The 26,996-nt window shown below is 39.6% G+C and overlaps 2 protein-coding genes across 2 annotated transcripts in view; both read right to left on the bottom strand.

Annotated features, from left to right (window-relative positions):
* Positions 1-18,102, bottom strand: part of LOC114660052 (serine/threonine-protein kinase pim-3-like) — a 69,362-nt gene extending 51,260 nt beyond the window's left edge. Inside the window, exons 1-4 of the mRNA XM_051934191.1 lie at positions 17,732-18,102; positions 17,460-17,636; positions 17,264-17,371; positions 7,318-7,420 (exon numbers count right to left, since the gene is read on the bottom strand). Coding sequence (XP_051790151.1) covers positions 17,268-17,371; positions 17,460-17,636; positions 17,732-18,086 — 636 coding nt within the window. The 5' untranslated portion in view covers positions 18,087-18,102 and the 3' untranslated portion in view covers positions 7,318-7,420; positions 17,264-17,267. The remainder of the gene's footprint in view (positions 1-7,317; positions 7,421-17,263; positions 17,372-17,459; positions 17,637-17,731) is intronic.
* A 7,058-nt stretch (positions 18,103-25,160) lies between these two features.
* LOC127529725 (uncharacterized) overlaps positions 25,161-26,996 on the bottom strand; it is a 31,598-nt gene continuing 29,762 nt past the window's right edge. Inside the window, exons 3-4 of the mRNA XM_051934316.1 lie at positions 25,380-25,480; positions 25,161-25,292 (exon numbers count right to left, since the gene is read on the bottom strand). Coding sequence (XP_051790276.1) covers positions 25,161-25,292; positions 25,380-25,480 — 233 coding nt within the window. The remainder of the gene's footprint in view (positions 25,293-25,379; positions 25,481-26,996) is intronic.

Below are 26,996 nucleotides of genomic sequence, written 5' to 3'. Positions count from 1 at the left end.
TAAAAATTAACAAAATAGTGTGAAAATGCATTGAAATATCTGTTAAACTTGATAACTATATATACATTTTGGTTTATTTTCTAATAAAAAAAGTAAAAAAATTAAAGATGAAATATTATATGCAGGGGCGGCATGGTGGCGCAGTGGGTAGCGCTGCTGCCTCGCAGTTAGGAGCCCCGGGTTCACTTCCCGGGTCCTCCATGCGTGGAGTTTGCATGTTCTCCCCGTGTCTGCGTGGGTTTCCTCCAGGTGCTCTTGTTTCCTCCCACAGTCCAAAGACATGCTGGTTAGGTGCATTGGCGATTCTAAATTGTCCCTAGTGTGTGCTTGGTGTGTGTGTGTGTCTGTGCCCTGTGGTGGGCTGGCGCCCTGCCCGGGGTTTGTTTCCTGCCTTGCGCCCTGTGTTGGCTGGGATTGGCTCCAGCAGACCCCCGTGACCCTGTAGTTAGGATATAGCGTGTTGGATAATGGATGGATGGATATTATATGCAAATATAAAAATGACCAAAAACTAAACAAACTAAAAACATCTAAGGCAACATGACAACTTCTGCAAATAAATCAAACTAAAAGAAGTATAAACCTTTTAAATTAATTTAGTAAAGTAGGTTTCCTCTCACAGTTCAAAGACATGTGGATTAGTTGGATTGGCAAAACTAAACTGGCTTGTGTGTGTGTGAGTGTGGTGTATGCATGTCTACAAATAGATGGATAGGCACCCTGCCCTGGGGTTTTTCCTGCCTTGCATCCTATGCTTGCTGGGATAGGCTCCAGCCATTTACATCCTGCTCAGGATTGAGCAGGCTTAGAAAATTGTATGGTTTGGTAGTGTAACAAATTTGCACGAACAACAAAATTAAAGATGTTTCAATACATTTAATCATATACTGTTGAAGAAAATACATTTTTTCTGTTTTGCAAGACTTGCAGGCCTGACCACGTTTGGTTAAAACTGACTAAAGTTATGTCTGTTATGAGACTGAGTCTCCAGGGGTTATTGCGTGGGAAAGAAAAGACTGGAAGATACTAATGCAAGTCTTGAATCGGAGTGAAGTCAAAAATGTACTTTACTGATGAAAGTACTGGGGTAAACCAAAAACCAAAGTCAAAGGTCAAAAAGGCAATCAAAAACTCAAAATGAAACCTATGTGATCAGCAAATTAACTGCTAAAGATTTTGAATTTTAGCCAACTGAGGGTAATGCTACATGGAGTCATCACCATATTTATAATAGATCTTCTGCCAACACAAATGATGTGATTCTGTGTTGCATAAATGAACAGCATGAAAATAGAATAAAAAATAATAAGTCCACAAAACTGGTAAAGACAATTTGAAAAACTACAAAGTTAAGACAAGTTACAATAGTTATGCTATGCTTTATGGGTTTGCTACTGTTTAAAGCAACTGATTGCTCAGATGTTGGCAAATAATATACTAAAACATTAAGTCCAAGACAAGATTATGCTGTAAAGAATTAAGTTCCTTAATGTACAGTATTGAAAATTTTAGAGAAATAAGTAGTATCCCTGCACTGGGGATTTTAGAAACTTTTTTTTAATTAGTTTGTTTCAGTTAAATCATCCATCCATCCATCCATTTTCCAACCCGCTGAATCCGAACACAGGGTCAAGGGGGTCTACTGGAGACAATCCCAGCCAACACAGGGCACAAGGCAGGAACCAATCCCGGGCAGGGTGCCAACCCACTGCAGGACAGTTAAATCAACTATAAAATAAAGAGCTTTTGATGAACTGATCAGAAATATTCGTTAACCTGTCAAGGCTCCTGATGTATTTTTCCAATAAAACAGTCAAAATGATTGGCCTCATATTGATTCCATTTCTTTGAGAAAGGTGAATTTCATCCACACTAAATGTAGAAAAGAGCCGAAAAATAAGCATAAAAATGTCTATTTCACATTATGCAATAAAATCGTTATCTGTGGTACAGTTTCCTCCAAGTAATTAGATCTCACAATAACCAAACACCATAATACCATGTTAATGCTTTTATAAGCTGTTATGAATTTACACTCTTTATGTCTGTGTTATACCACAGCTTAAAATAAGTGGCTATTTAGGATGGTTTCATAATATTGCCTCAAAACCGAAAATCAACAGAAATTAATTTTAAATCTGATGCAATATATTTTTGGATTAGATATTACCAAATCATTACCATTTATTACTCAAGAGAGTATTCTGGGTATGCTGAGAGTATTTTAGGATTAACATGCATATGTTGGTGTTTCTTTTAGTGATATACAGACAAAATTCATATTAGACACTGTTTGGACAATTCTTTCTTATTGTATATAATTTTACTTGTACTAGACAAGTTAAACAAGCCCACATCTTAATGTTCTTGTTGAAACTTTGCAGTTTTCTTGCTTAGGTAACAAAAATATATTTAATGTATCTGTAACTGGCAGACACCACATTTTTTATATCAGGCAGCCCTTGGTCAAAGTAGTGTTTATGTACCACTGGAACACTGACATGACCTTAAACAACAGTGCAACTCATTTGAATAAATGTTACAAATATGTGTAATGAAAATTATTATTATTTAAATTATAAAATTAAGAAAAATTAAATATTTGTATAATAATATATTTAAAAAAATAATGTGTGATGAATAGAAGTTTAATTAGTAACTTTTTTAGACTCCACAAAATGATCCATTAACAATGATTCCAATGGGTGAAAGCTTTAGACTTGAAATCAGTTACAATAAATCACAATTTCTGGCTTACTTTGTGATCAAGTCACTTAAACCGGCAACACTGAGTGAAGCACAGAGCGCAAGACCATTGCTTTCCACACACATAAACTGAACCAATTTAGAGTTGCCAGTTCAGCCTGCACCCCTTTTGGAAGTGATTAGCTCTGCTATCTTATTTCTCCAGATTCCTGGGTTTAAATCCTGACTTGCATGTGCAAACAGTATGTATAATTAACACATACTTCCTGTTAGCTTTCTTCAGTTTCTCCTGTCTTTCAAAAGATGCCCTTGAACTGACTGGCAAATTTAAACTAATGCCTTGTGAATGCATGCCTGTGTCCAGACATTGACTTTCTTCCCATCCAGGGCTGAGCTGTTGCTGTCCCACCCCTTGAACTGTATTATATATGAACTAATAAAATAAATATTTGAGTATTGACACAAGACACTACAACAGTGTAGATGCTTCCCTAATGAATGACAATGAAACGAAGCACTCTAACCCTTGCATAATTATCTAATTCTGAACCTCACTTTGCTTATTTTTAATGTAATTTTATCTTGTATATCCAAGATAATAACTTGTTTGTACAAGATAATGAATCCTAGGTACGATACATTAACTTGTACATATGAAAGATTAACTAGGAATTATTGCAAACAGCTGATTAAAGTCAGTATTTCAAGCTTTGTGCCCTCTTACACTTAGGATAAACAAGTTCCACTATTTTATGGTAACAGGCCAGTACCTGTTGTATTTATATAAAAAGGCAAATATTAAAGTATTTAATGAGAATCTAGTTTAAAAAGTCTATACAACCACAATTACTTCAGATACTCCTATAGGTCTTTAATAAACTCCATGTATGTTTGATGTTTTACACTGTCTTTCATAAAAACTACTTGAAGCAAAAGTATGTTAGATGAAGTCTCTCTATTATAAAAGAAAATCTTGAGATGAGACTATTGCCAAGAGATTTTTTCAAGTCCCGCCCTCCTCTCAACCATTTTCAACCACACCCACGGTCCTCTCACCTCTCATTTGTGTAAATGCTATTGTCAGACACAATTCCTGCGCTGTCAGCTCTTATAAATTTTTAAGTTTTTCTCAATTTAAGTTCCCAAAAAAAGAAGACTTATTATGTCCAAATCTTATTGAATAATTTCAACCCAAAGGGTTATCGAAAGAAGAAATGAGTACTGTACACGGGCAATCCTAGTACGAAGAAACAATGAAGTCAAATTAATTAACGTGAAAATTGTCAATCGGTTTCACAGCAAATTGGTTAAATGCCTAGCAATAGACTATGCTGAAATAGTTGGTAATGATGGTGCAGAAGATGAAAACATCAACTTACAATATGCTGTAGAATATCTGCAACCATTAACAATGTCCGGTCTTCTACCAGCCAAATTACTGTTAAAAGAAGGATGTATCGTAATGTTATTGCATAATTTATGTCTGAGTGATGGGCTATGCAATAGGACAAGATTAGTTGTATTCAAATTGGTCGAACAATTCTGACATGTAAAATTTTAACAGGCAACAAGAAAGGTAATGTAGTACATCTTCCATGGATAACATTAGACACCAAAGGAGATCTTGATATACCATTCGTATTAAAACGTTTACAGTTTCCCGTTAGAATAGCTTTTGCTATGACAATTAACAAATCACAGGGGCAAACATTCGAAAAAGTCGGTTTATTTATTAGAGAGAAAGAAACAATATTTACTCACGGGCAGTTATACGCTGCGTTGTCACGATGTAAATCCAAACACAGAATCAAAATTCAATGCGACTAGCCGACGCCCACCATAGCATACGGTGGTGTAAGAATAGGAATGGAAAACGGTGAGAAAGGAATTCAGAAGTCAAGAAGAAATAAATACTTCTTGAAAGACGCAGTATGCATGTAGAATTTCCAGCCAAGCAGGATTACATGTGAAAGTGATAAATAAATCAGGCTTTCTGAATTTACATACTATAGCCATGGCATCCTGATAGTTTTGTTGCATGTATCTTGGACTTCCTGGTAATGTGGATGGTAATATGATCATTTTGCCTACACGTACGTTGTTATTTTCAGCGTTTGCTTGCAGTGCGTCAGATAGTCTTTTGTATTGTTCCACACGCAGATCTTATTGATGTAATCTGAGATAGTTGAGACGCGTGTCCTCTGTTTTAACATACGCATCTACGACGTACTGTTGGAATAGTTTGCCGCTGGAGTGCAAAATACTAAATGTATTCCTCATTGCTAATCTGTACGTGTACAATTGGCATTGAGTAAGCCTTATTTGCTTGGCGGTTCTTTTATCGGGAACATGTTGTAAATCTGTGTGCCAGCCAATGTCTCCGTAAGGGAATAAAAGTGGGTAAGCCATAGGATCGCAATTCATATTGAGTATGGAAATCTGTTTAAAGGAGTTGCCTATGGGATAGGTGCAAAGGTCCCTTTTGGCAGGCGTTTCTCCATCTTCTCCGATGAAAATCACTGCAACATCGGTGTGACATGTCGGGGCATTGTATCGTCGTAAATCCTGCCTATGGTGTTCCTTGAAAACCATTCGTACAGACTGAGCGATTTCATGCATGTGTTGATGGTTCTGAGCATGGAATCTAGCTGGAGAAGTACATTTTTGCTGCAAGCAGAGTTTGCTTTATTTTGTAAGCGTACTTCAGTAGCTTGCGCTGTGTCAAAAACATACAACTGTCCATATCCTGGAGAGGTTGAAGTGTTAGCGTATAGTGGAGAGATTTGGTGATAAATTTGCCCGTGTATTTTAAAACAGTATGGTCCATGGCCAGGACGTTGAGTTATCTGTGCACCCATGGAAGCAAACACTAGAGAATAGTTGTATTCTCGAATGTGTTCACGATCATTTTTAGCTTCTGATGTTTGCTGTGTAAGAAGCTGTTGTAAAGACACAGGTGGCTCCCACAAAGGTGGTAATGCTACTTTACCGTTGTAGAAGCACGTTGAGTACTTGTTGGATGTATTACGCTCAGCAGGCCAGTATAGTGCATGACATGGAAGAGAACGAATAGGAATCGAGAAATGCCGTGTCGGCTGCGTGTGGGCGGGACCGGTTTTGAAGTGGAAGCAGGACGAACCAGAAGAGAAATATATATAAGAGATATTGACAAGAAGTTAATTAAAAAAAATTGTTTTTACTTAAGTTTTACAGTAAAAGTGTAAGTTTAAAAAGTATTTGCATGTTAATTTCAAAGCCAAACAGAACAAAAACATATAATGCAACGAATACCTGTAATGCAACATGAAACATAATTTTCTTTCAATTTATTACATTATACTATTTTTTACTATGGTTAATTACTCTCTGTAATGTAAAATAGTTAGTTCTATTATGCATATGTAAAAATTCCCATGAAAATAACAATCTGTTTAAATTGTACATCCGCTTCCCCATACGCGAGCAGCAGATCCACGAAGTGGCTAGCGCATAGCACCCACTCGGGGTTTGGCAAGCAAAGGGAGCAGTGGGGTGAGCCCCCTAGCATTATTTAATAAAAATATCTGTAAATGTTGGAGAGTTTCATAGGAATATTTGATTATCCATGCACATGTCAGCTCTACTCTGAAATTCACATAACACCCCTTCATTTGAACCCGAAAGAATTTGAATTAAACATCTTTCACTACCCTCAAAAAAGGTTTTGTATTAGTGATGAGCAAACTTCACAGTGTTCTCTTCGCCTCTAGTTTGAAGGAATCACGGAAGTGTTTGTGAATATTGCCGACTAACTTAACTAGATTTGACTGAATTATAATGGTGCAATCATCTTCAAAGTGTCCCTGAGGGCTAGGGAAATGTCTGACAACTATACTGAACTGACTATTGTGGCCAAAAAGGTGACCTGAGCTGTGCAGCAGGAGTGCAAACCACTGCACCACCAGGCATCCATGAGATCAAGGAAGAAAGAACACAGTTAGAGACACACAAATGTATATTTCATCAAAACAAAGTGGAGATGCTAAAATTTAAATGTCCTCCATGGTTTTACAAACACACTATATGCATGGAAATTATTATTATACTAGGGAAGGTTGCATTATAAAATATCCTTTACTATAATAATTGTAATCTGTTAGGTACTAAAAAAGTGTTTTTGAATAGGTTAGTATTTTATGTATTACTATTCACAGGTTAATTCATTCTTTCAGTATTTTCAATCTCCTCCTCAGAGAGTTTTGAAATAATGATTTTTTGGCAAAAGGGCAATCTTCAATAATATGCTATTTGCATTATTTGGAATATCATAAAATAAAACCTTGACTAAAATAATAAATTGTATTATTGAGCTCTAGTTGTACATTGGAGCTCAGCATAGTTTTCAGGTTCCTTCTACCATCTATCCCAAGCTATTTTGCAGTTCTTCATTAGTGTACAGACTAGATGTCTGTATTCAGAAGTACAAGTCCCTCTGACTCAAATTTAACTAATTATTAAATGGCCATTTAAGGTGATTAGTTATCACACCAGTGTCAGTTGGTTTTATTTGCAGATCTCGTTTTCTTCCACATACCCTTAAAAAGATTAAATATTTTTAACTAATGCACCTACCTAATCGTCATCTTCATGGGCTCCTCTCCTGTCAATTTATATCAAAACATACATCTCCTGCTTCTTGTGAATGACATCTTCCTGCATAGTATGCAGAGAAAGGCTGAAATGCAAATAATCAATAAAAGGACATGCTAAAAAAGCAATGTTGATGCAAGCTGATAAATAATGACAGAAAGTCACATTAAAATTACATTATAGCCTCAGAATCAACAACCATACCAGTGCCTTTTTATTACTATGGTACTAAAACAAGGTAACACATTAACAAAATGATGTTCAAATAGGCTTTAAATAGGGGTTAAACACTATAAAAGGACAAAAAGAAAAATAACAATAAACTCTGAGCTGTAGTGGCTGTTTTATTGTATATCTCAAACCTCCTAAACTCTGATAACTATAACATTGAAATCCTTTTTTACAAAATCTGACACACAAGCAAAAAAGTAGATACGGTGAATACAACAGGAGATTGTACAACTAACTGAAAACACATTGCTAGAATTAATGAAGTAGAATTTATAATTTGCACATTCTTTTTAAGAGCCTGATTATCCGAATACAGGATAAAAGAGCAGGAGCTGATCAATCATTTACAATGGGCTGATTTTGAGTCTTCAGTCAACCTAAACTGCATATCGTTGCAATGTGTAAGGAAAATGGAAAAATATCATTAAAAATGAAAAACTGACAAGGATCAGTAAACATGGAAGAGACAAGCTCCATGAGAGATGACCAGGGCAGCTAAGGTCTGTGGAGATGTGAGGCAAAGGGAATAAACAATAAACGACTATGTCACCCTGTATCTGAAAATAAATTAAAAACTGCTTTAAGAAATTTTGAAAAAGCTTAACATAACAAAAATGCACACCAACATTAGTTGACATTAAAACCTAAGAACTATGTAGGTGTTCAGTGCAGCAAGACATTAGGAAATGTCAGGACATTTTTGTGGGTTTAAATTATTTTTTCTTATTTATCCTTTTTCTTTGTCTGTTACCTACATAAAGGTTATCTGTTATACATATTTATATGTTAACCTATATAAAGGTTATCTCTATCTGTCTGTCCTTCCTTTCTTTTGAAATTTGAAGTTCAATTGCTAACCAGCTGAGGGTATGTAGAAAGTTAAATGGTATGGATGTTCAAATTACATTTTGAAATTATAAGGTAAAACATAAACACAGTTTGTATGAGTACATTCATCCAGATATACATGTTTTTAAATCTGAAAATGTTACAGATAATATCACAAAAAGAAGGCCAAAATGTTTTGGCATCCAGCTTCCTGGTTCATCATAAGAATGCTATTCACAGCTATAATTTGGAGAAGATCCATCTTCTAGTTTACAGTATCTTGGAAAATGCTACTTTACTGCATCACTCAAAGAGTTTGAACAGGTGAAGTCTTGCTATGTTCATTTTCCAATGGTCTCAATGTGAGATAGCTACTTACTGAGGTTTTATTCTTTTTATTTATTTATTTAGTTATTTCTGTCAATAAACCAGCCATGGGGGGAGGAACAAACCAGTGTGTTTCTTTAGGCTGGATCCCAAGCCTGGATAAATGGGGAAACTTACATCAGGAAGGGCATCCGGTGTAAAATTTTCATCCATCCATCCATTGTCTCCCGCTTATCCGAGGTCGGGTCGCGGGGGCAGCAGCTTGAGCAGAGATGCCCAGACTTCCCTCTCCCCGGCCACTTCTTCTAGCTCTTCCGGGAGAATCCCAAGGCGTTCCCAGGCCAGTCGAGAGACATAGTCCCTCCAGCGTGTCCTGGGTCTTCCCCGGGGCCTCCTCCCGGTTGGACGTGCCCGGAACACCTCACCAGGGAGGCGTCCAGGAGGCATCCTGATCAGATGCCCGAGCCACCTCATCTGAATCCTCTCAATGCGGAGGAGCAGCGGCTCTACTCTGAGCCCCTCCCGGATGACTGAGCTTCTCACCCTATCTTTAAGGGAAAGCCCAGACACCCTGCGGAGGAAACTCATTTCAGCCGCTTGTATTCGCGATCTCGTTCTTTCGGTCACTACCCATAGTTCATGACCATAGGTGAGGGTAGGAACATAGATCGACTGGTAAATTGAGAGCTTCGCCTTGCGGCTCAGCTCCTTTTTCACCACGACAGACCGATTCAGCGCCCGCATTACTGCGGATGCCGCACCGATCCGCCTGTCGATCTCACGCTCCATTCTTCCCTCACTCGTGAACAAGATCCCGAGATACTTGAACTCCTCCACTTGAAGCAGGATCTCGCTACCAACCCTGAGAGGGCACTCCACCCTTTTCCGGCTGAGGACCATGGTCTCGGATTTGGAGGTGCTGATTCTCATTCCAGCCGCTTCACACTCGGCTGCGAACCGATCCAGAGAGAGCTGAAGATCACGGCCTGATGAAGCAAACAGGACAACATCATCTGCAAAAAGCAGTGACCCAATCCTGAGCCCACCAAACCGGACCCCCTCAACGCCCTGGCTGCGCCTAGAAATTCTGTCCATAAAAGTTATGAACAGAATCGGTGACAAAGGGCAGCCCTGGCGGAGTCCAACTCTCACTGGAAACGGGTTCGACTTACTGCCGGCAATGCGGACCAAGCTCTGGCACCGATCGTACAGGGACCGAACAGCCCTTATCAGGGGGGCCGGTACCCCATACTCTCGGAGTACCCCCCACAGGATTCCCCGAGGGACACGGTCGAATGCCTTTTCCAAGTCCACAAAACACATGTAGACTGGTTGGGCAAACTTCCATGCACCCTCCAGGACCCTGCTAAGGGTATAGAGCTGGTCCACTGTTCCGCGACCAGGACGAAAACCACACTGTTCCTCCTGAATCCGAGGCTCGACTATCCGACGGACCCTCCTCTCCAGGACCCCTGAATAAACTTTTCCAGGGAGGCTGAGGAGTGTGATCCCTCTGTAGTTGGAACACACCCTCCGGTCCCCCTTCTTAAAGAGGGGGACCACCACCCCAGTCTGCCAATCCAGAGGCACTGTCCCTGATGTCCATGCGATGTTGCAGAGGCGTGTCAACCAAGACAGTCCTACAACATCCAGAGCCTTGAGGAACTCCGGGCGTATCTCATCCACCCCCGGGGCCCTGCCACCAAGGAGTTTTTTGACCACCTCGGTGACCTCAGTCCCAGAGATGGGGGAGCCCACCTCTGAATCCCCAGGCTCTGCTTCCTCATTGGAAGGCATGTTAATGGGATTGAGGAGGTCTTCGAAGTACTCCCCCCACCGACCCACAACGTCCCGAGTCGAGGTCAGCAGCGCACCATCCCCACCATATACAGTGTTGACACTGCACTGCTTCCCCTTCCTGAGACGCCGGATGGTGGACCAGAATCTCCTCGAAGCCGTCCGAAAGTCGTTCTCCATGGCCTCTCCAAACTCCTCCCACGCCCGAGTTTTTGCCTCAGCAACCACCAAAGCCGCATTCCGCTTGGCCTGCCGGTACCTATCAGCTGCCTCCAGGGTCCCACAGGACAAAAGGGTCCTGTAGGACTCCTTCTTCAGTTTGACGGCATCCTTCACCACCGATGTCCACCAACGGGTTCGGGGATTGCCGCCACGACAGGCACCGACCACCTTACGGCCACAGCTCCGGTCAGCCGCCTCAACAATAGAGGCACGGAACATGGCCCATTCGGACTCGATGTCCCCCACCTCCCTCGGGACATGGTCGAAGTTCTGCCGGAGGTGGGAGTTGAAGCTACTTCTGACAGGGGGCTCTGCCAGACGTTCCCAGCAGACCCTCACAACACGTTTGGGCCTACCACGCCTGACCGGCATCCTCCCCCACCATCGAAGCCAACTCACCACCTGGTGGTGATCAGTTGACAGCTCCGCCCCTCTCTTCACCCGAGTGTCCAAGACATGTGGCCGCAAGTCAGACGACACGACCACAAAGTCGATCATCGAACTCAGGCCTAGGGTGTCCTGGTGCCAAGTGCACATATGAACACCCCTATGCTTGAACATGGTGTTCGTTATGGACAATCCATGACGAGCACAGAAGTCCAATAACAAAACACCGCTCGAGTTCAGATCGGGGGGGCCATTCCTCCCAATCACACCCTTCCAGGTCTCACTGTCATTGCCCACGTGAGCATTGAAGTCTCCCAGCAGAATGAGGGAGTCCCCAGAAGGTATGCCCTCTAGCACCCCCTCCAGGGACTCCAAAAAGGGTGGGTACTCCGAACTGCTGTTCGGTGCATACGCACAAACAACAGTTAGGACCCGTCCCCCCACCCGAAGGCGAAGGGAGGCTACCTTCTCGTCCACCGGGGTAAACCCCAATGTACAGGCTCCAAGTCGGGGGGCAATAAGTATACCCACACCCGCTCGGCGCCTCTCACCGGGGGCAACTCCAGAGTGGTACAGAGTCCAGCCCCTCTCAAGGAGATTGGTTCCAGAGTCCAAGCTGTGCGTCGAGGTGAGTCCGACTATATCTAGCCGGAACCTCTCAACTTCGCACACTAGCTCAGGCTCCTTCCCCTTCAGAGAGGTGACATTCCACGTCCCAAGAGCCAGCTTCTGTAGCCGAGGATCGGACCGCCAAGGTCCCCGCCTTCGGCCACCACCCAACTCACACTGCACCCGACCTCCTTGGCCCCTCCCATAGGTGGTGAGCCCATGGGAAGGGGGACCCACGTTGCCTCTTCGGGCTGTGCCCGGCCGAGCCCCATGGGTGCAGGCCCGGCCACCAGGCGCTCGCCATCGAGCCCCACCTCCAGGCCTGGCTCCAGAGTGGGGCCCCGGTGACCCGCGTCCGGGCAAGGGAAAACGGCGTCCAAAGTTTTCATTCATCATAGAAGGTTTGAACCGCTCTTTGTCTCATCCCTCACCTAGGACCAGTTTGCCTTGGGTGGCCCTACCAGGGGCATAAAGCCCCGGACAACAGAGCTCCTAGGATCATTGGGACACGCAAACCCCTCCACCACGATAAGGTGGCGGTTAAAGGAGGGGGTGTAAAATTTTATCAGATAAATATGCGGACAACAATATAGATTTTGAATGTGGAAGCAAAGTGAAGAAGAGAGTGTAGGCAGGGTCAAGTGGATGTGTGAGGAGTGATTTGTAATAGACTGCTACCAGCAAGAGTAAAAGGGACGTCTACCATACAGTAGTTGAGACCAGCTGTGTCATATGGTTTGGAGACAGTGGCACTAACATAAAGACAGAGCTGTAGGTGGCAGAGTTAAACATGTTGAGATTTGTTTTTGGTGTGATGAGGATGGACAGGATTGGAAATGAGTACATTAGATCCACATTGTGTTGGTTTGGACATTTGCAAAGGGGAGATGCTGGGTACTGTATATTGGGAGAAGGATTCTAATTATAGTGCTGCCAGGCAAGAGAAAAAGAGGAAGGCCTCAAAGGAGGTTTATGGATGAGGTGAGAGAGAACATGTTGGTTATGGGTGTGACAGAGCAAGATGCAGAGGACAGAAAGATAGGGAAGAAGATGATCCGCTGTGGCAACCCCTAACTGGAGCACCTGAAAAAAACGAAGAACATTTATTTCTGTCAATGATAAAACAAGGAGCTATTCATTTTGACACTATAGGCATTTGCTTAGCATTAGATGGTTATTTGATTATACTAATTCTAACAGACATCTTATAGACTATACAATGGAGCCTTTTCTCTCTTTGTGACGTATACATATTTCCCCAGGTTTAGGTCCTTAATTTTGGGTAAAAATTGACAGAAAATATGGTAAATACATTGATATGTATTATCTTTGAGTATGATATATCCAGTGTTCTGTCAAGACATTTTTGTTTAGCAAGTGGTGAAAACTAAGCAGGTCTTTCTTTAGAGGCAAAACCAATTATAGTCATTGTCTAAAGTAAAGGTTGGTCCACACAGATATATTAGTTTGTTAACCAAAATATTCAGAAACAAAACCAAAGCTGAATTCGTAACTATACAATAGTTGTAACTAAAATATTTTTCTTTCTGTTTTGTTAACAGTCAGTCTCTTACAATTGTAGTAGAAGCACTATTGTCACAAGTAAAAAGTACAGTAAAACTCTTACTTGCATGTCCAACCAATATGCAACATGCAAGAATTTAGATGTCTCCATCAAAGGTGTATAATGGTGTCCATCCTTACTCACCATATTACATCCTGCTACAGCATCTGTTCAAGCCAAAAGGGTCATTTAACATTACAGATGGTGGTGAAGTTAGCTCAAAATATTACTGGAAGGCAGCTCTCTTCAGTTTAGGACATACAGTATACAAGATCACAGGTTGTTCTGAATTATTAAAGACCTCAGCCAAACTGTAGTCACTTTTCAACACTATTGACACTAACACCTCTAGATTAGGGACAGATTTTACTCTCATGCCAGCAAGAGTATTTCTTGTATATGTTGGACAGACATGTTGCATTCAATATATGATGTTTTATTTGTTGTCTTTCCTTTGTAGATAAAAACAAAACCCAATGTTACACTTAATGTCACTAGCCTCATATATAACATAGCCGCCAAGATGTTAAACGTCAAATGGCAAGTATAATGGGTGTCTAGTGACAATGAAGCATTGTAGTTAACAAGCTTAATTAGGACTAGAATGTATATGAAGCATGAGATATGGAAGGACAAGTGAATTCTGAACAGATCAGGATGCATCAGTTTATATGGGACCAAACTAATATTTTTGATTATTGTATGTGGACCAATTTATTTTGATGTCAGTTTACTGAACAGAACATTCACCCAAGTGAACTACATCTGCTGACCATCAAATATTTTGGCATCCAATTTCATTTCTTCATATTTTTTGGCAGAGGCTAAGGTTTTTATTGTATTTTGTTGTGCATTGTATCAGAAGTGGAAGCATCTTCAACCTGCGAACGCTGAAACCAAGCTCCTGCCTCACTGGGTCACATGTTCTGGGCCTGCACCAAACTAACATCATTTTGGACCAAAATTTTTAAGTGCCTCTTAGACAGCCTTGGTATCACAATTCCCCCTAACCCATTAACAGCTGTGTTCGGTGTTCTTCCAGACGGACTTGAAGTGGAGAAGGACAAGCAAACGGTGATTGCATTCACTACAATTTTGGCACGCAGACTTATTCTGTTAAATTGGAAGAATCCTAACTCTCCTCTGATAAGTCAGTGGGAAACCGATGTTTTATATTATTTGAAACTGGAAAAAATCAAATTCTCAGTTAGAGGATCTGTACAAAATTTTTTCAAAACCTGGCAGGATCTAATCAATATTATTTTAGAATAAGAGAAATAACTATTACCACATTTAATTCCCTTCTCCATTTCTTATTTACCTATATATATTTCTCCCTTTCTTTTGTTTATTGTTGCCTCATTAAAAAGCCCTAAGCAATTCTCCTTTAGCTAAGCTCTCCTTCTCAGGGGTGGGGTTTGATTTGTCTTCAATTTTGTTTGGTTATAAATTTATCTATTTGTATGGAATGATTACAATAAAATTAATAAATAAATATAAAAAAAAAAAAGAAAAGAAGCAGAAGCATCTGATACCGGAGGAGATCTGAACTTAGATTGACACTTTCAAAGTGAGAAAGGCTTATAAACAACATTTTTTGATTTTTTTTAGAATAATTTTCCACAATAAGATATCTTTCCAATTGGAAAGGAAAACATGCAGTGTAACGAGTTCTCAAGTTCCTTATTTACAATGGAATTAAAAAGTGTTCATCTCCATTGGATTTTTTCACATTTAATTGTACAGCCAATTCTCATTATCCATGGGAGTTATGTTCCTGAAAAATCCAGCTGAAATGGAAGCTGCAGATGCTGAACAATTGTTCCTATGGAGAAAATGGAATTAGGTTCTGGTGGTCCCTATTCACTATACGCTTTGGCTGCCTGTTACCATGAACATATATTTTCATGTACCAAAAATCAACTAAGCTCGTCACAACTCTTTTGCACTTAGGAGTAGCTTGGCAAAACACTTTCATTAGCATTGCCCTTTCACTGACATTGTTGAAATGTAATAAATTTATCTGAACAACAGTGTAAAACATTGAGAACAGGTGGAATATTAATAGAACGTCTGGACTAGTTAACACAGAAGAAGCAGCAAGAATGTAGTCATTAAATCATGTCACTGAAGCTGACCAGGTACCTGGGACCCTGTGGCCAAAAACAGAGGGAGGGAGGGAATTAATGCATTGTGACCACTCCTGCTTGTGTGGGACAAGATCACAGAACTCATGTGGCTGGATATAGGGAACCAAGAGGTAGAAGTTGAACAGGAGTGAGGAGGCAGGCTGGGTCAGGATCAATAGGGGAAGATGGGGTAGGGAGGATGTGCCAGCCCTACACTCTCACACCCTCGAAGCTCTGTAATGATCCATCCACTGGTTCACCTATGGAAACCAGGTTATGACTTTTACATCCTCTAGATAATCAAGTTTGATTGTCTTTTTCAGTTCTCTGACAAAGGCCTCAAGTGACTACAGCAGGTCCAATCTGAGACAGTGTGTACAAAGGGCAGAGACTTAATCTTTGTGAAATTATAACCTGTACTTACTGGAAATTTCTGATTTATGGGTTACAGCTGCAAGCCCCTGCACCCCTCATGAATGAGGTTCAACAGCTTACCTATACTTCTTGGCACTAGGATAGACAAACATTGAACCACTCAGTGTAAGGGCATCACAGACCTATTATTGCTCAATCTCATGTGTTGCTGCTGAGTGATAGACCTCTCAGAATTGTTTTTTCTAATGAGCCTAGCCGCAAATAAGCACAAGTGTTGTCAAATGGGTTACACATTTATAGTAGGGGATAAGTGAACTTACACAAGCAGATTTGTGAATAGCAAAGATTTACTGTATTACAGCATAAAATAATATTTTTAACTGAAACTGTTTGCCACAGATCAAAACAAAGTTCTGTATCTTAAAATTCAAATATAAAAAACTCAGATGCAATAAATTAAAAGTAAAGAATAGAAAACATGCACAAGAGGGAAGAAATTGAAGTTCTTGGTAAAATTCACTTGAGGACAAGGAAAGTGTAGAGACGTTATATAGACAATTACCAGGACATACATTTGAACCAAGGATTCTGCAGCTTCCAATGCAACAGCATACTGCCCTAAAATAATTAATATCACTTATTTTTTGTGCATCCGAATATCATGCTTTACTATTTACTTTTATTGAAGCAACTAACAATTTCAATTTTAAGTGAACCTTACACAAACAAAAGTTTATTATCTGTGTAACCTCATTCACTTTTAAGTCAACAACATGACTGGACATCTGGAGATTCTCATGTTCAAAAAATATAAATAAACAAAAAACACATTGAAGCCAAAAATGAATTGTAACAAAAATTCCTCCAAGACTTTTTGAACCAAGTACTAGATTGTAAAATTTAATGTAAAACATCACAGAAGCCTGCAGGAAAAAATAGATATTTAATTAAATTATTAATCTGCCACTTGTTCTACTTAGGAAGAAACAATATGAATATTGCTGAATCACCCAATGAAACTGTGATTTAAAATGTGTAAGAAATGTGTGAGGAAGTACATTAAGTATTGGATGCAGTCATAAGAAAGGCAGTGAACTAAGTTAATATTTCCATTACATTTTTCTTTTCCAAGGTGGAAAGAAAGGGAGTATTGAAAGGTCACGAAAGTACACCCAATTGTGCCTAGACCATAGTTTAATATCTAATCATGTGTGAGGAGATAGCAAATGATGCTTTGGAGGGGTAAAATGAGAAATATGGGAACTGATTACCTACAATCAAATGTGTCCACTATCTTGATACACCTGGTAAAACTGTCCTGCCTTTAAATTTTGGCAGCAAAATTCACTTGCCAGGGACATTCTCCAGTACTGGAGTTCTCCTTTTTCATAAACTATGACTCACTTGGTAACTGTAATAAACTCTACTTGCCCTTAAGACAAATTTTAGAAATGCTCACCATTTCAATGTAGACCCAAAGACACAAAGGGGTGTACCAAGATTTCCTCAAGTGTTGGTCGGTCAGATGGTTGTGGTTTTAGGCACCAGTGAATTAACTCTCTGCATTCTGTACAGTAAGAAAATAAGTGGCAAATAATAAGAAGATATATGCCCGACAGTTAAAACAGGTAATTCAGCAAGTGTACTTTTCTTACCCATACTTAGCTGACGTTTGCAATTAAAGATGTTGTGATTGATCTTGAATTCACGCTCAAAATAAGTGGACTGACAGAGCATTTCATATAGCAAGGTTCCCAATGTCTTCACCGTTAAAGGGAATGTTCGACTCCTGTTCTGAAGAAAACACCCGGGTGGAGCATAAAAACCCATTCCTGTACAAAGGCAAATAAATCCATTATATTCTTTATCTACAGTATTAAAAGGCAACAAGGAAGATGTAGATAATATGGCAAAAATGCACACTTACCTACATGTTGACTACCTTCTTCTGGTTCCAAGAAGAGTGCATTTCCAAAGTCTATGATCTTCACTTGCTCTGTGGGTAGTTCTATGAGGACATTGTCAAGCTTCAGATCATTGTGAGAAACACCACGGCCATGACAGTGCTGTATGGCTTTTACTATCTGATGGAAGATTAGACTTGCTCGCTTCTCAGTCAGTGTTGTCCTGTTGTTCTGTGCAAAGTCAAAAAGGCTCACACTGTGCTCAGGCAATTCTAGGACCAACATAAGCTCAGTGGATATGCAGTACCAGTCAAGCAGCTGGATGACCCATGGAGATGATGGAAAGGAACACACTGCTCTCATTGTTGCCACCTCCATGGGAACAGGCTCTGGGTCATCACGCTAAAATACACAGAATGCAAGCCATTGGTTAAAGCTCAAAGTTCTAAGTAAACTGGAATCAAAAAATCAGAACTGGGCTTTCCAAGAATTCAACAGTATGCCACAATAGCAGGGAAAAAAATAAACGAAGTTTTATTAAATTATTTATATATTTGCGTATCTTACTATTTCTATGCAGTATTGGGTATTTCTCTGTACGATGGCTTTCAAACCTAATAACAATTATCACCTTTCATCTGCCACTACATGAGGATGATAGAAACCCAGCCATTACTTCAACATTGTCTGAAGTTAGATGGTAGTAACATTTGTGATGGATGGCCGGCGAGAGTTTCCGGCCCTCACCCCCAGGCCGCCAGGAGGAGCTCTCCCGACAGCATGGATGTGCCCCGAATTCCAGCAGGGCCTCATGGACTTTGTAGTTTTTATGCACAGCCCTGCTGGATACCTTGGGGACCACTGGGAGTCGCTGTAGGGAGGCTTGTGGACTCTTATGTGCCCTATAACCTGGAAGTACGTCCTGGTCACGTGAACAGGAGAAATGACGTACTTCCAGGTTGAAGAAAAGGACTTTTACCCTGACCCGGAAGTAATAAGGATTTGTGGACTGTTGGGCAGGAACACCTCCGGGTCAGGGGGTATAAAAGGACTCTGGGAAAGCCCAGACACGGAGCTGAGCTGGGAGGTAGGGTGGCGAAGTGTCTGGGAGAGGAGGATTGGTATTTGTGATTGGTTTATTGATTATATGAGTAGTGTGGAGTGGAGGGTGCTTGGTGCACTATATTATTATTTAACAGTTAGATAAACGCCTGTACTGCTACACATTTTAGCAGGCTCCTTACAAATGAACAGAACTTCAATGAGGAGCTGATTTCCCTTTTTTTGAATAGAGACCTTTTACTATTTCTGTCACTTTTGTTTCCATATTGTCAGCCCAACATTTGCTAATCTCTTTTGCCTTTTCTTCTGCTTGATTTGTGTTTTCATATTTTTGCCCATTTTGTTCCAGTATGTTTTGGTCTGCTCCATGTTTCCTGTTTTTTTAAATGTTTGAAATACTAACCTTGTTCAGGAAACTATGTATCTGTTCTCTCCTGCAGCAAATCTCATGCCACCCTATCTGTCTTTAAATGACATTACCAACACCTTCCATTCACTGATTTCAGTAATTTTGTCTTTTGTTTTCTCAAAGAGACAAATGCTCAAATGGAGGTTAAGCATGAGCATGATAGTGAAGACAACATGCTACCATCAGGCGGAGTGGTGGCTCTGAGGCTAGGGATCTGCACTGGCCATCAGAAGGTTGCCTGTACGAATTCCATAAATACCAATAGGGACTCTGCTCTTTTGGGCCCTTCAGCAAGGCCCTTAACCTGCAATTGCTGAGCGCTTTGAGTAGTGAGAAAAGCGCTATATAAATGCAAAGAACTATTGTTATCTTAAAGTTTATCACCCTGTATGAAGATGTTACAAGTCTAAGCATTCAATTTCCCTGCTGAATCATGGTAACATTTTTGAAGGCAGTGGAGGTCTCCAACCCAAAAACACCATCACAGTGCAAAGCACTCCCCATCGATTCCACATTGGCAAAGAGTGTGGGTTTATGTGTTTGGTAACAATAAAATGTTTGTATCTCATTGGGACTTCAATAGACCACCTAATTCTTCCCCATAGCTCTCTAGGCACAAATTCAGCACACAGTTGTCACTACTGCAAATGTTACTGCTGTCAGAACTGCTACCAGCCTACTAAAACTATATAAAACATTTTTTTTACAGTAGATGTTTACTTGCACCATGTAGTTTTTTAGGGATGGCCAAGAAAAAGTTTTAACCTTTTTCCTAGAGAATGCAGAAAACAAAGTTACTAATACAATATACAGTTTGTCAATGGTGATCAACACTGGACAACAGCAAAAAACATCAAATTTATTAATGCAAAAATATTACATTACTGATGTCACATAATCCATGTGGTGCTGTCAAGTCATATTCTTAAAAGACTTAAGTTTGTGTACTTTCACTTAAATACTGTTAAATAAACAACCTCCGGAAAACACTCTCATAAACAAAAATGGATCTTGCTCAGACACAATTGAGCCTTTGAATTATAGACCTGTCTCATGTCATTCCATCTATTTTCTATCCACAATTGAATTACATTGGGATTAATTAGCAGCAGTATGAAGAGCAGGTGAATTGACCTTCTGTTTGTTGGAGTGTCTTGGATTTGTACACTACAAGGTATATTCTCTTCCCGATAACGTTTTCACTCACTTTTCTTGAACTTTATTTCTGCTTTCAAATTTAAATGCTTGGGGCAGATATAAGCACTTTTCATTTTCATTCACAAGAGGGCTCTAAAAGTGTTTTCTCTTTTATAATAAAAAAATCTTGGGACGAGACAAGACTAATCCTGCGACGAGACATGACTTTTTGAAGAGACTTTTTGGAAGGAAGCCCTGCGAGACAGAGACTTTTGCCATGAGATTCTTTCAAGTCACGCCATACTTACAACCTCTGGAAGCAAGTCACGCGAAATGGAGACTTTTGCCATGAGATTCTTTCAAGTCACGCCCTACTTACAACTATTTACAAACAAGACCACGGTCATCAGGTGCATTCCTGTACTTTTCCTGGTCAGACACCATCCATTAAAGGGCTTACTTATGAAACACACACACAAACACACACACGCGCACACACACACACACTTACGAAGATCCAGTTTAGAATCACCCATTAATCTAAATATGGCAGCGAGAAACGATGAAGTCAAATGAATTAACGCAAAAATTATCGATCGATTACACGGCAAATTGATTAAATGCGTATCAATAGACTATGGTGAAGCTGTTGGTGGTGATCGTGCAGAAGATGAAAACATTAATTTACAATATCCCATAGAATATCTACAAGCGTTAACACCGTCTCGTCTTCCAGCAGCCGAATTACTGTTGAAAGAAGGATGTATCGTAATGTTATTGCGTAATTTATGTATGAGTGATGGACCGTGCAATGGAACAAGATTAGTTGTATTAAAAGTTGGTCAAACAATTCTAATGTAAAATTTTAACAGGTGACAAGACAGGTAATGTAGTACATATTCCACGAATAACATTAGACACCACAGGAGATCTTGATATGCCATTCATATTAAAATGTTTACAGTTTTCCGTGAGAATAGCTTTTGCTATGACAATTAACAAATCACAGGGACAAACATTCAAAAAAGTCGGTTTTTTTATTAGAGAGAAAGAAACAAAATTCACTCACGGGCAATTATATGTTGCGTTGTCACAATGTAAATCCAAACACAGTATCAAAATTCAATGTGATCTTGAATAAAAGTTAATTCCAAATATTGTTTTAACTGAAATTTTAAAGTAAAAGTGAAAATAATGCATATGTAACAATTCCCATGAAAATAACAATCTCTTTAAATTGTATATCCAGTTAACCAAACTCAGGTGTTGGTGAACGAAGCGAGCAGGGGGCAGAGGCCCCTAGTATTTAATAATATTTTCATAAAACTACATAGGTTTTCCAATGCTGTGAGTATACTACTGGATGACCTGACATTTAGATAATGCAACAGGAATAGCATGAGATTTTTTTCATTGTTTGCTGCTGTCCATTGTTGGTCACCTTAGATACTTATTATATTAGAAACTTTTTTATATCTCTTCTGCATGAAAGGGTGAGATTCAAAAATTTTCTCAGCTACCAGTGCTACAAATTACAAGGGGTAAGTAACATATAGAAAAATATTTTTGGATGGAGTATCCTTTAAAGACACTGCTTCACGTGAAGAAGGAGAAGGTGTAGCAGCAGGATCATCACTCATTAGATTCTTGTAAAGCCACTGACCATATAATGCATTCACCATACAGATGGAAATTAAATTGTGGGCTGTAGTCCAGTAAATACTGTCACACAATTGGATATATTGGTGGCATGAAAAATAACTGATCTTAAAGTGTGCATATATACTGTACAGTATGTGCTGGAATCCAAAGAGAGGAAAAAGTTAGTAAAAAATAATCCATTGGTTTTAGAAACTTAAATGTAGCATCTTTCCTCTGTCAGTATGTGTAGATAAGAGTGTGCTGGCAAAAATATGTAATAGTCATATATGAAAAACTGATTCAGTGTCCAAAGGTGAAAAAATGCTGTTCAAAACATTGCATGCTTCTGGGATCCTGGGCACTTTTTAAATTAAACTGGTAAGAGGTTGGCCTGCCTCTAGGGTCATTGGTGGTTAGTAGAGTACCGGTGTCAAAATTCTGTGTTGAACATCAGGATATTTCCCTTTTTGGCTATAAAGAGCATGTCAGTTATATCAAATTACATTTTTGTTATATCAGAATCCAGGCTCTCAATGATTTTGTACACTGTTTGTCAGATGCATCCTACCTTGTTCTTCAGAGCTTATTTATGATCACCATAATAAAAAACATTTTTCTCTACAGCTAAAATTTCGCACAGACATCATGAAGTTTTTATTTACACAGAGCACTATAGTCACATGGAATAAGCTACCAAGTAGTGTGGTAGACAGTAGGACTTTAGGGACTTTCATAATAAGACTGGATGTTATTTTGGAAGCTGAATGGTCTATTCTTGTCTAGATTGTTCTAATGTTCAAAACGGGTAAGAAAGGCTTCTTACATTGCTTACCTACAAAATGAAATGCCCTATTTGGGATTCTTTGTTATGTAACATTAAATTAATGGTCTATAATTGTTATTTCAAATCTAAATAGTCATTTGACAAATTTGTGAATTCTTAAAATCACATGGCTTTGTTTATTTGTGGAAATACACAAATGAGCTGAAACTTTGTTGCATTAAAAAAATCACCCTAATTCTTGAAGTGTGTTCCAGGTAGAAATCATATAACAAATCAATTGTTAACACATATTTTCCAATTTTATTCTTTCCGTGTTACATCCAGTTTTAAAGTAATTTCATGCGTGGCAAATGCTGCCTGTATGAAGAATTAGATTATTTGATTGCTCATTTTCCTTTTAAAGGACTAGTATTTAGGATGATTTTTTTTTAATACTAGGGGGCTTTGCCCCCTGCTCGCTTCACTTGCCAACCCCCTGGCCTGCGCTATGCGCCAGCCACTTCACGTCTCTGCCGGTCATGTATGTGAATTTCACTTTCACCAAACAACAAATCTTTTAATTCTCGTGGATACGGCTCTTCATTGGGAACAAACACTGCTTTTCCCTGATGGCAACATGAATTAGACGATCTACAAGTCTCCGACTTAAAGTTTACATCTGAACAATATATTCAATCTCTTTTCTCTGTTCCGTTATTTCACCGTGTAATAATTTCTGTTTGTTTGTGCTAATTTTAGTACTTTCATTATCCCTAACCTGCTCTGTATCGCGCCAATGTTTTTGAATTCTTTACAAAGTTCTACTTTGTCATCTACTCTTTGTCTTTTATTTCCAGCCCCAGGCATGGTTAAATCTCTTGGCACAAAGTCTCGTCTCGTGGGACATGAAAGTATCTCTCTGAAAAAGTCACGTCTCATCCCAGGCTAAAAGGTCTTGTCTTGTCCCAGGATTTTTTTATTATAATAGAGAGATCTATAATCCACCCAGCCACCAGCAGATTTTTATATGTCTATATTATGTTTGGAGTTTCACAAAAGGGGAATATGCTGTGTCTGGTTATCCTGTAGTATAAAGAGCAGTGCCCTCACAAACTGATGGATGGAGAGTCCGCAACATGGCTGCATACCATGCAGAGTTTCATTTATCTTGCTTATCCGTTACCACTCGAAGATTATCCCATTCAGGAATGGGATGGCAGGATTACGTCATCAAATTGATATTGTTCAAACACAGTCAAAAGATGTTATTTAGTAGCAAGCAGGTGCTGACAAAAGCTGTTAATAGTGTATTGTTGTGGGAGAATATTTTATGTGTGCATTTATTTTCATGTACAGTGATCCCTCGCTATATCGCGCTTCGCCTTTCGCGGCTTCACTCCATCGCGGATTTTATATGTAAGCATATTTAAATATATATCGCGGATTTTTCGCTGCTTCGCGGGTTTCTGCGGACAATGGGTCTTTTCATTTCTGGTACATGCTTCCTCAGTTGGTTTGCCCAGTTGATTTCATACAAGGGACGCTATTGGCAGATGGCTGAGAAGCTACCCAACTTACTTTCTCTCTCTCTCTCTCTTGCGCTGACGTAGGGGGGTGTGAGCAGGGGGGCTGTGTGCAGCTGCTTCCTGAAGGACATGCTGCACGGAGCTTCGCATACTTAAAAGCTCAAAGGGCACGTATTGATTTTTGACTTTGTTTTTCTGTGGCTCTCTCTCTCTCTCTTCCTGCTCCTGACAGAGGGGGTGTGAGCTGCCGCCTTCAACAGCTTTGTACCGGCGGTGCTTCGCATACTTAAAAGCCAAAAAGCCCTATTGATTTTTTTTTTGACTGCTTGCTTTGCACTCCTTTGAAAAGGAAGATATGTTTGCATTCTTTTAATTGTGAGACAGAACTGTCATCTCTGTCTTGTCATGGAGCAGAGTTTAAACTTTTGAAAAAGAGACAAATGTTTGTTTGCAGTGTTTGAATAACGTTCCTGTCTCTCTACAACCTCCTGTGTTTTCTGCGCAAATCTGTGACCCAAGCATGACATTCTAAAAATAACCATATAAACATATGGTTTCTACTTCGCGGATTTTCCTATTTCGCGGGTGGCTCTGGAACGCAACCCCCGCGATGGAGGAGGGATTACTGTATTCATCTATAAATTTGCATGGGTATTATGCAATATAATTTACATTTGAATAATTTAATGTTGTTTTCTGGTATCATTTGTGGAGCAAAGTGTAAATGACAGAATAGTGTTTATATAAACAATGATGAGTCTTATCCTTAAAACACACTATCGAGCAGTGACTGTTTGAAATTTTAAGTACATTTCCATATGTTACACTACACATTCTAAGTATTGATCATGACACAAAGTGTAGAGGCTGTGATTTCTTCTCTTTGGTGATTTAATTAGGACTTTCTTGTAGCCTCACTCTGTAATTCTGAAGGATACAAAATCATATGCATCAATTTTGAGATTTACTTTTGGAAACAGACCAGTAGTACTTACATGTTGCATGCGTCCAATGTTCCGGGCCTTCTTTATGAATTTAATTGCCACCTAAATCCATCAGAAATAAACATTTTATCTAAATACTGTTATTTCACAGGTAGCAAGAAAAATATACTGAAACAGGTATTGCCTTACTCGTAAATGATCTGACTTGCGTGTAGCAGCAAAGACTTGACCATAGGTCCCTTGTCCAATCCAGGAGCCTAACTCATAGGAGTCATAGAAGGAATCATAATCTACAAAAAAAAAAGCACATGTTAAATGTATGCTTATGCTCAGAAAAAGGTACCTGCACTCTAGAAGAAGACAATATCTTTAGAAGAAAAACACTTGCATAATTTGGAATGGGTTGCATGCAATCACAATAAGAAACTATTACAAATATGAAGATGAAAAAAGTTCAGACAGCTGATATAATAATTCACAGTTCTTAGAGGTCTTATATCTATTCATATACATGATATTTTTATCCAAACTAACTTGAATATTACAATTACTGTACAATTGAGCAATCTGATCACTCTCCATTTATAGGTTGTTAAGTGTATCTCTCTTTAGAAATTAGTGGAATAAGCTCAAGGGTGCAGTAGTTTCAAAGAGTACTAGTGGGCACTCTTAACTTGTTGACCTGGAATACTTTAGGTTACCCCAATCTAAAAAATTATTCCAAGGATTTCAAAATAACCTGTGTCACACATGTGCACTCAGCAGGAAGCTTAATGGACCTAATGAAGATAATTCCATGCCAGGCCAGAGGGTGGTGAGGTGCAGTAAACCTTCCTCTGTTATTTCTGCAGACCAAATATGGGAAATTCTGCCTGATTCAGCCTCGAAGACATCACTTCCAGTTCTGGCCTCAAGAAAGATGTTACTTCCGGTTCCAACCTAAATGATGTCATTTCCTGTGAAGACCTTTCAAGCCACCAACTTTGCTTAACTAAGTCAGTACAGTTTCAGACTTCAACCAATGCACATCAGTGCTATTTTTCAAGCCCTTTTGCAGCCAGGGAAATTATACGGGTGGCAGCCCCAAACCTTTTTAAGTGTAGCGAGTCTGTTAATTTCACACCTGTCATTTGTTGGCCTAAGAAATTGCTTAGTTTGTGTGTGTTATTTTGCTTTTCTTATTCACTTTCACTTATTACCTCATCCTTTTCAACTCTCTATATCAATCAATTTAATACCAAAGCTGAAATGCCTAAGTGAAGGCAGTGGTCTGATGCAAGATTTACAAAGGTTATTTGATTTTCTCAAAGAAAGTGCTGTCCAACAACTCACATGTACACATTCACACACACCTGCTTTGGGGGATGTAGTTAAACCAGGTCAGAGATTAGCTGTGAGTGAATGAATGCCACTTGTATTAACAGAAGCTTCACAACCAGCTATACACCTTATCCATTTTAACCACATGAACTGTAGTACTAGGGTGTTGTACCGTGTTAGCCATTATGAATGTAGAGAAAAGCCAAGCAAAATGACACCCTTTATTGGCTAACTAAAAAAATTACAATATGCAAGCATTCGAGGCAATTCAGGCCCAAATGATTACATCTTGCCTGAAGAAGGGGCCTCAGATGCCTCAAAAGCTTGCATATTGTAATCTTTTTAGTTAGCCAAAAAAAGGTCATTTTGCTTGGCTTTTCTCTACAACCATATGAACTGAAAGATTAGAATTCATAATTTTTGTACCTTACATACGAGGGGGGACCCAAAAATAACCGGAATTTTGTTGTTGTTAGGTTATTTATT

The sequence above is a fragment of the Erpetoichthys calabaricus genome, chromosome 11 (assembly GCF_900747795.2).
Source record: "Erpetoichthys calabaricus chromosome 11, fErpCal1.3, whole genome shotgun sequence".
Classification (NCBI taxonomy): Eukaryota; Metazoa; Chordata; class Cladistia; order Polypteriformes; family Polypteridae; genus Erpetoichthys; species Erpetoichthys calabaricus.
The sequence above is the reverse complement of the archived record's forward strand: the minus strand, read 5'-3'. Positions and strand labels throughout refer to the sequence as shown.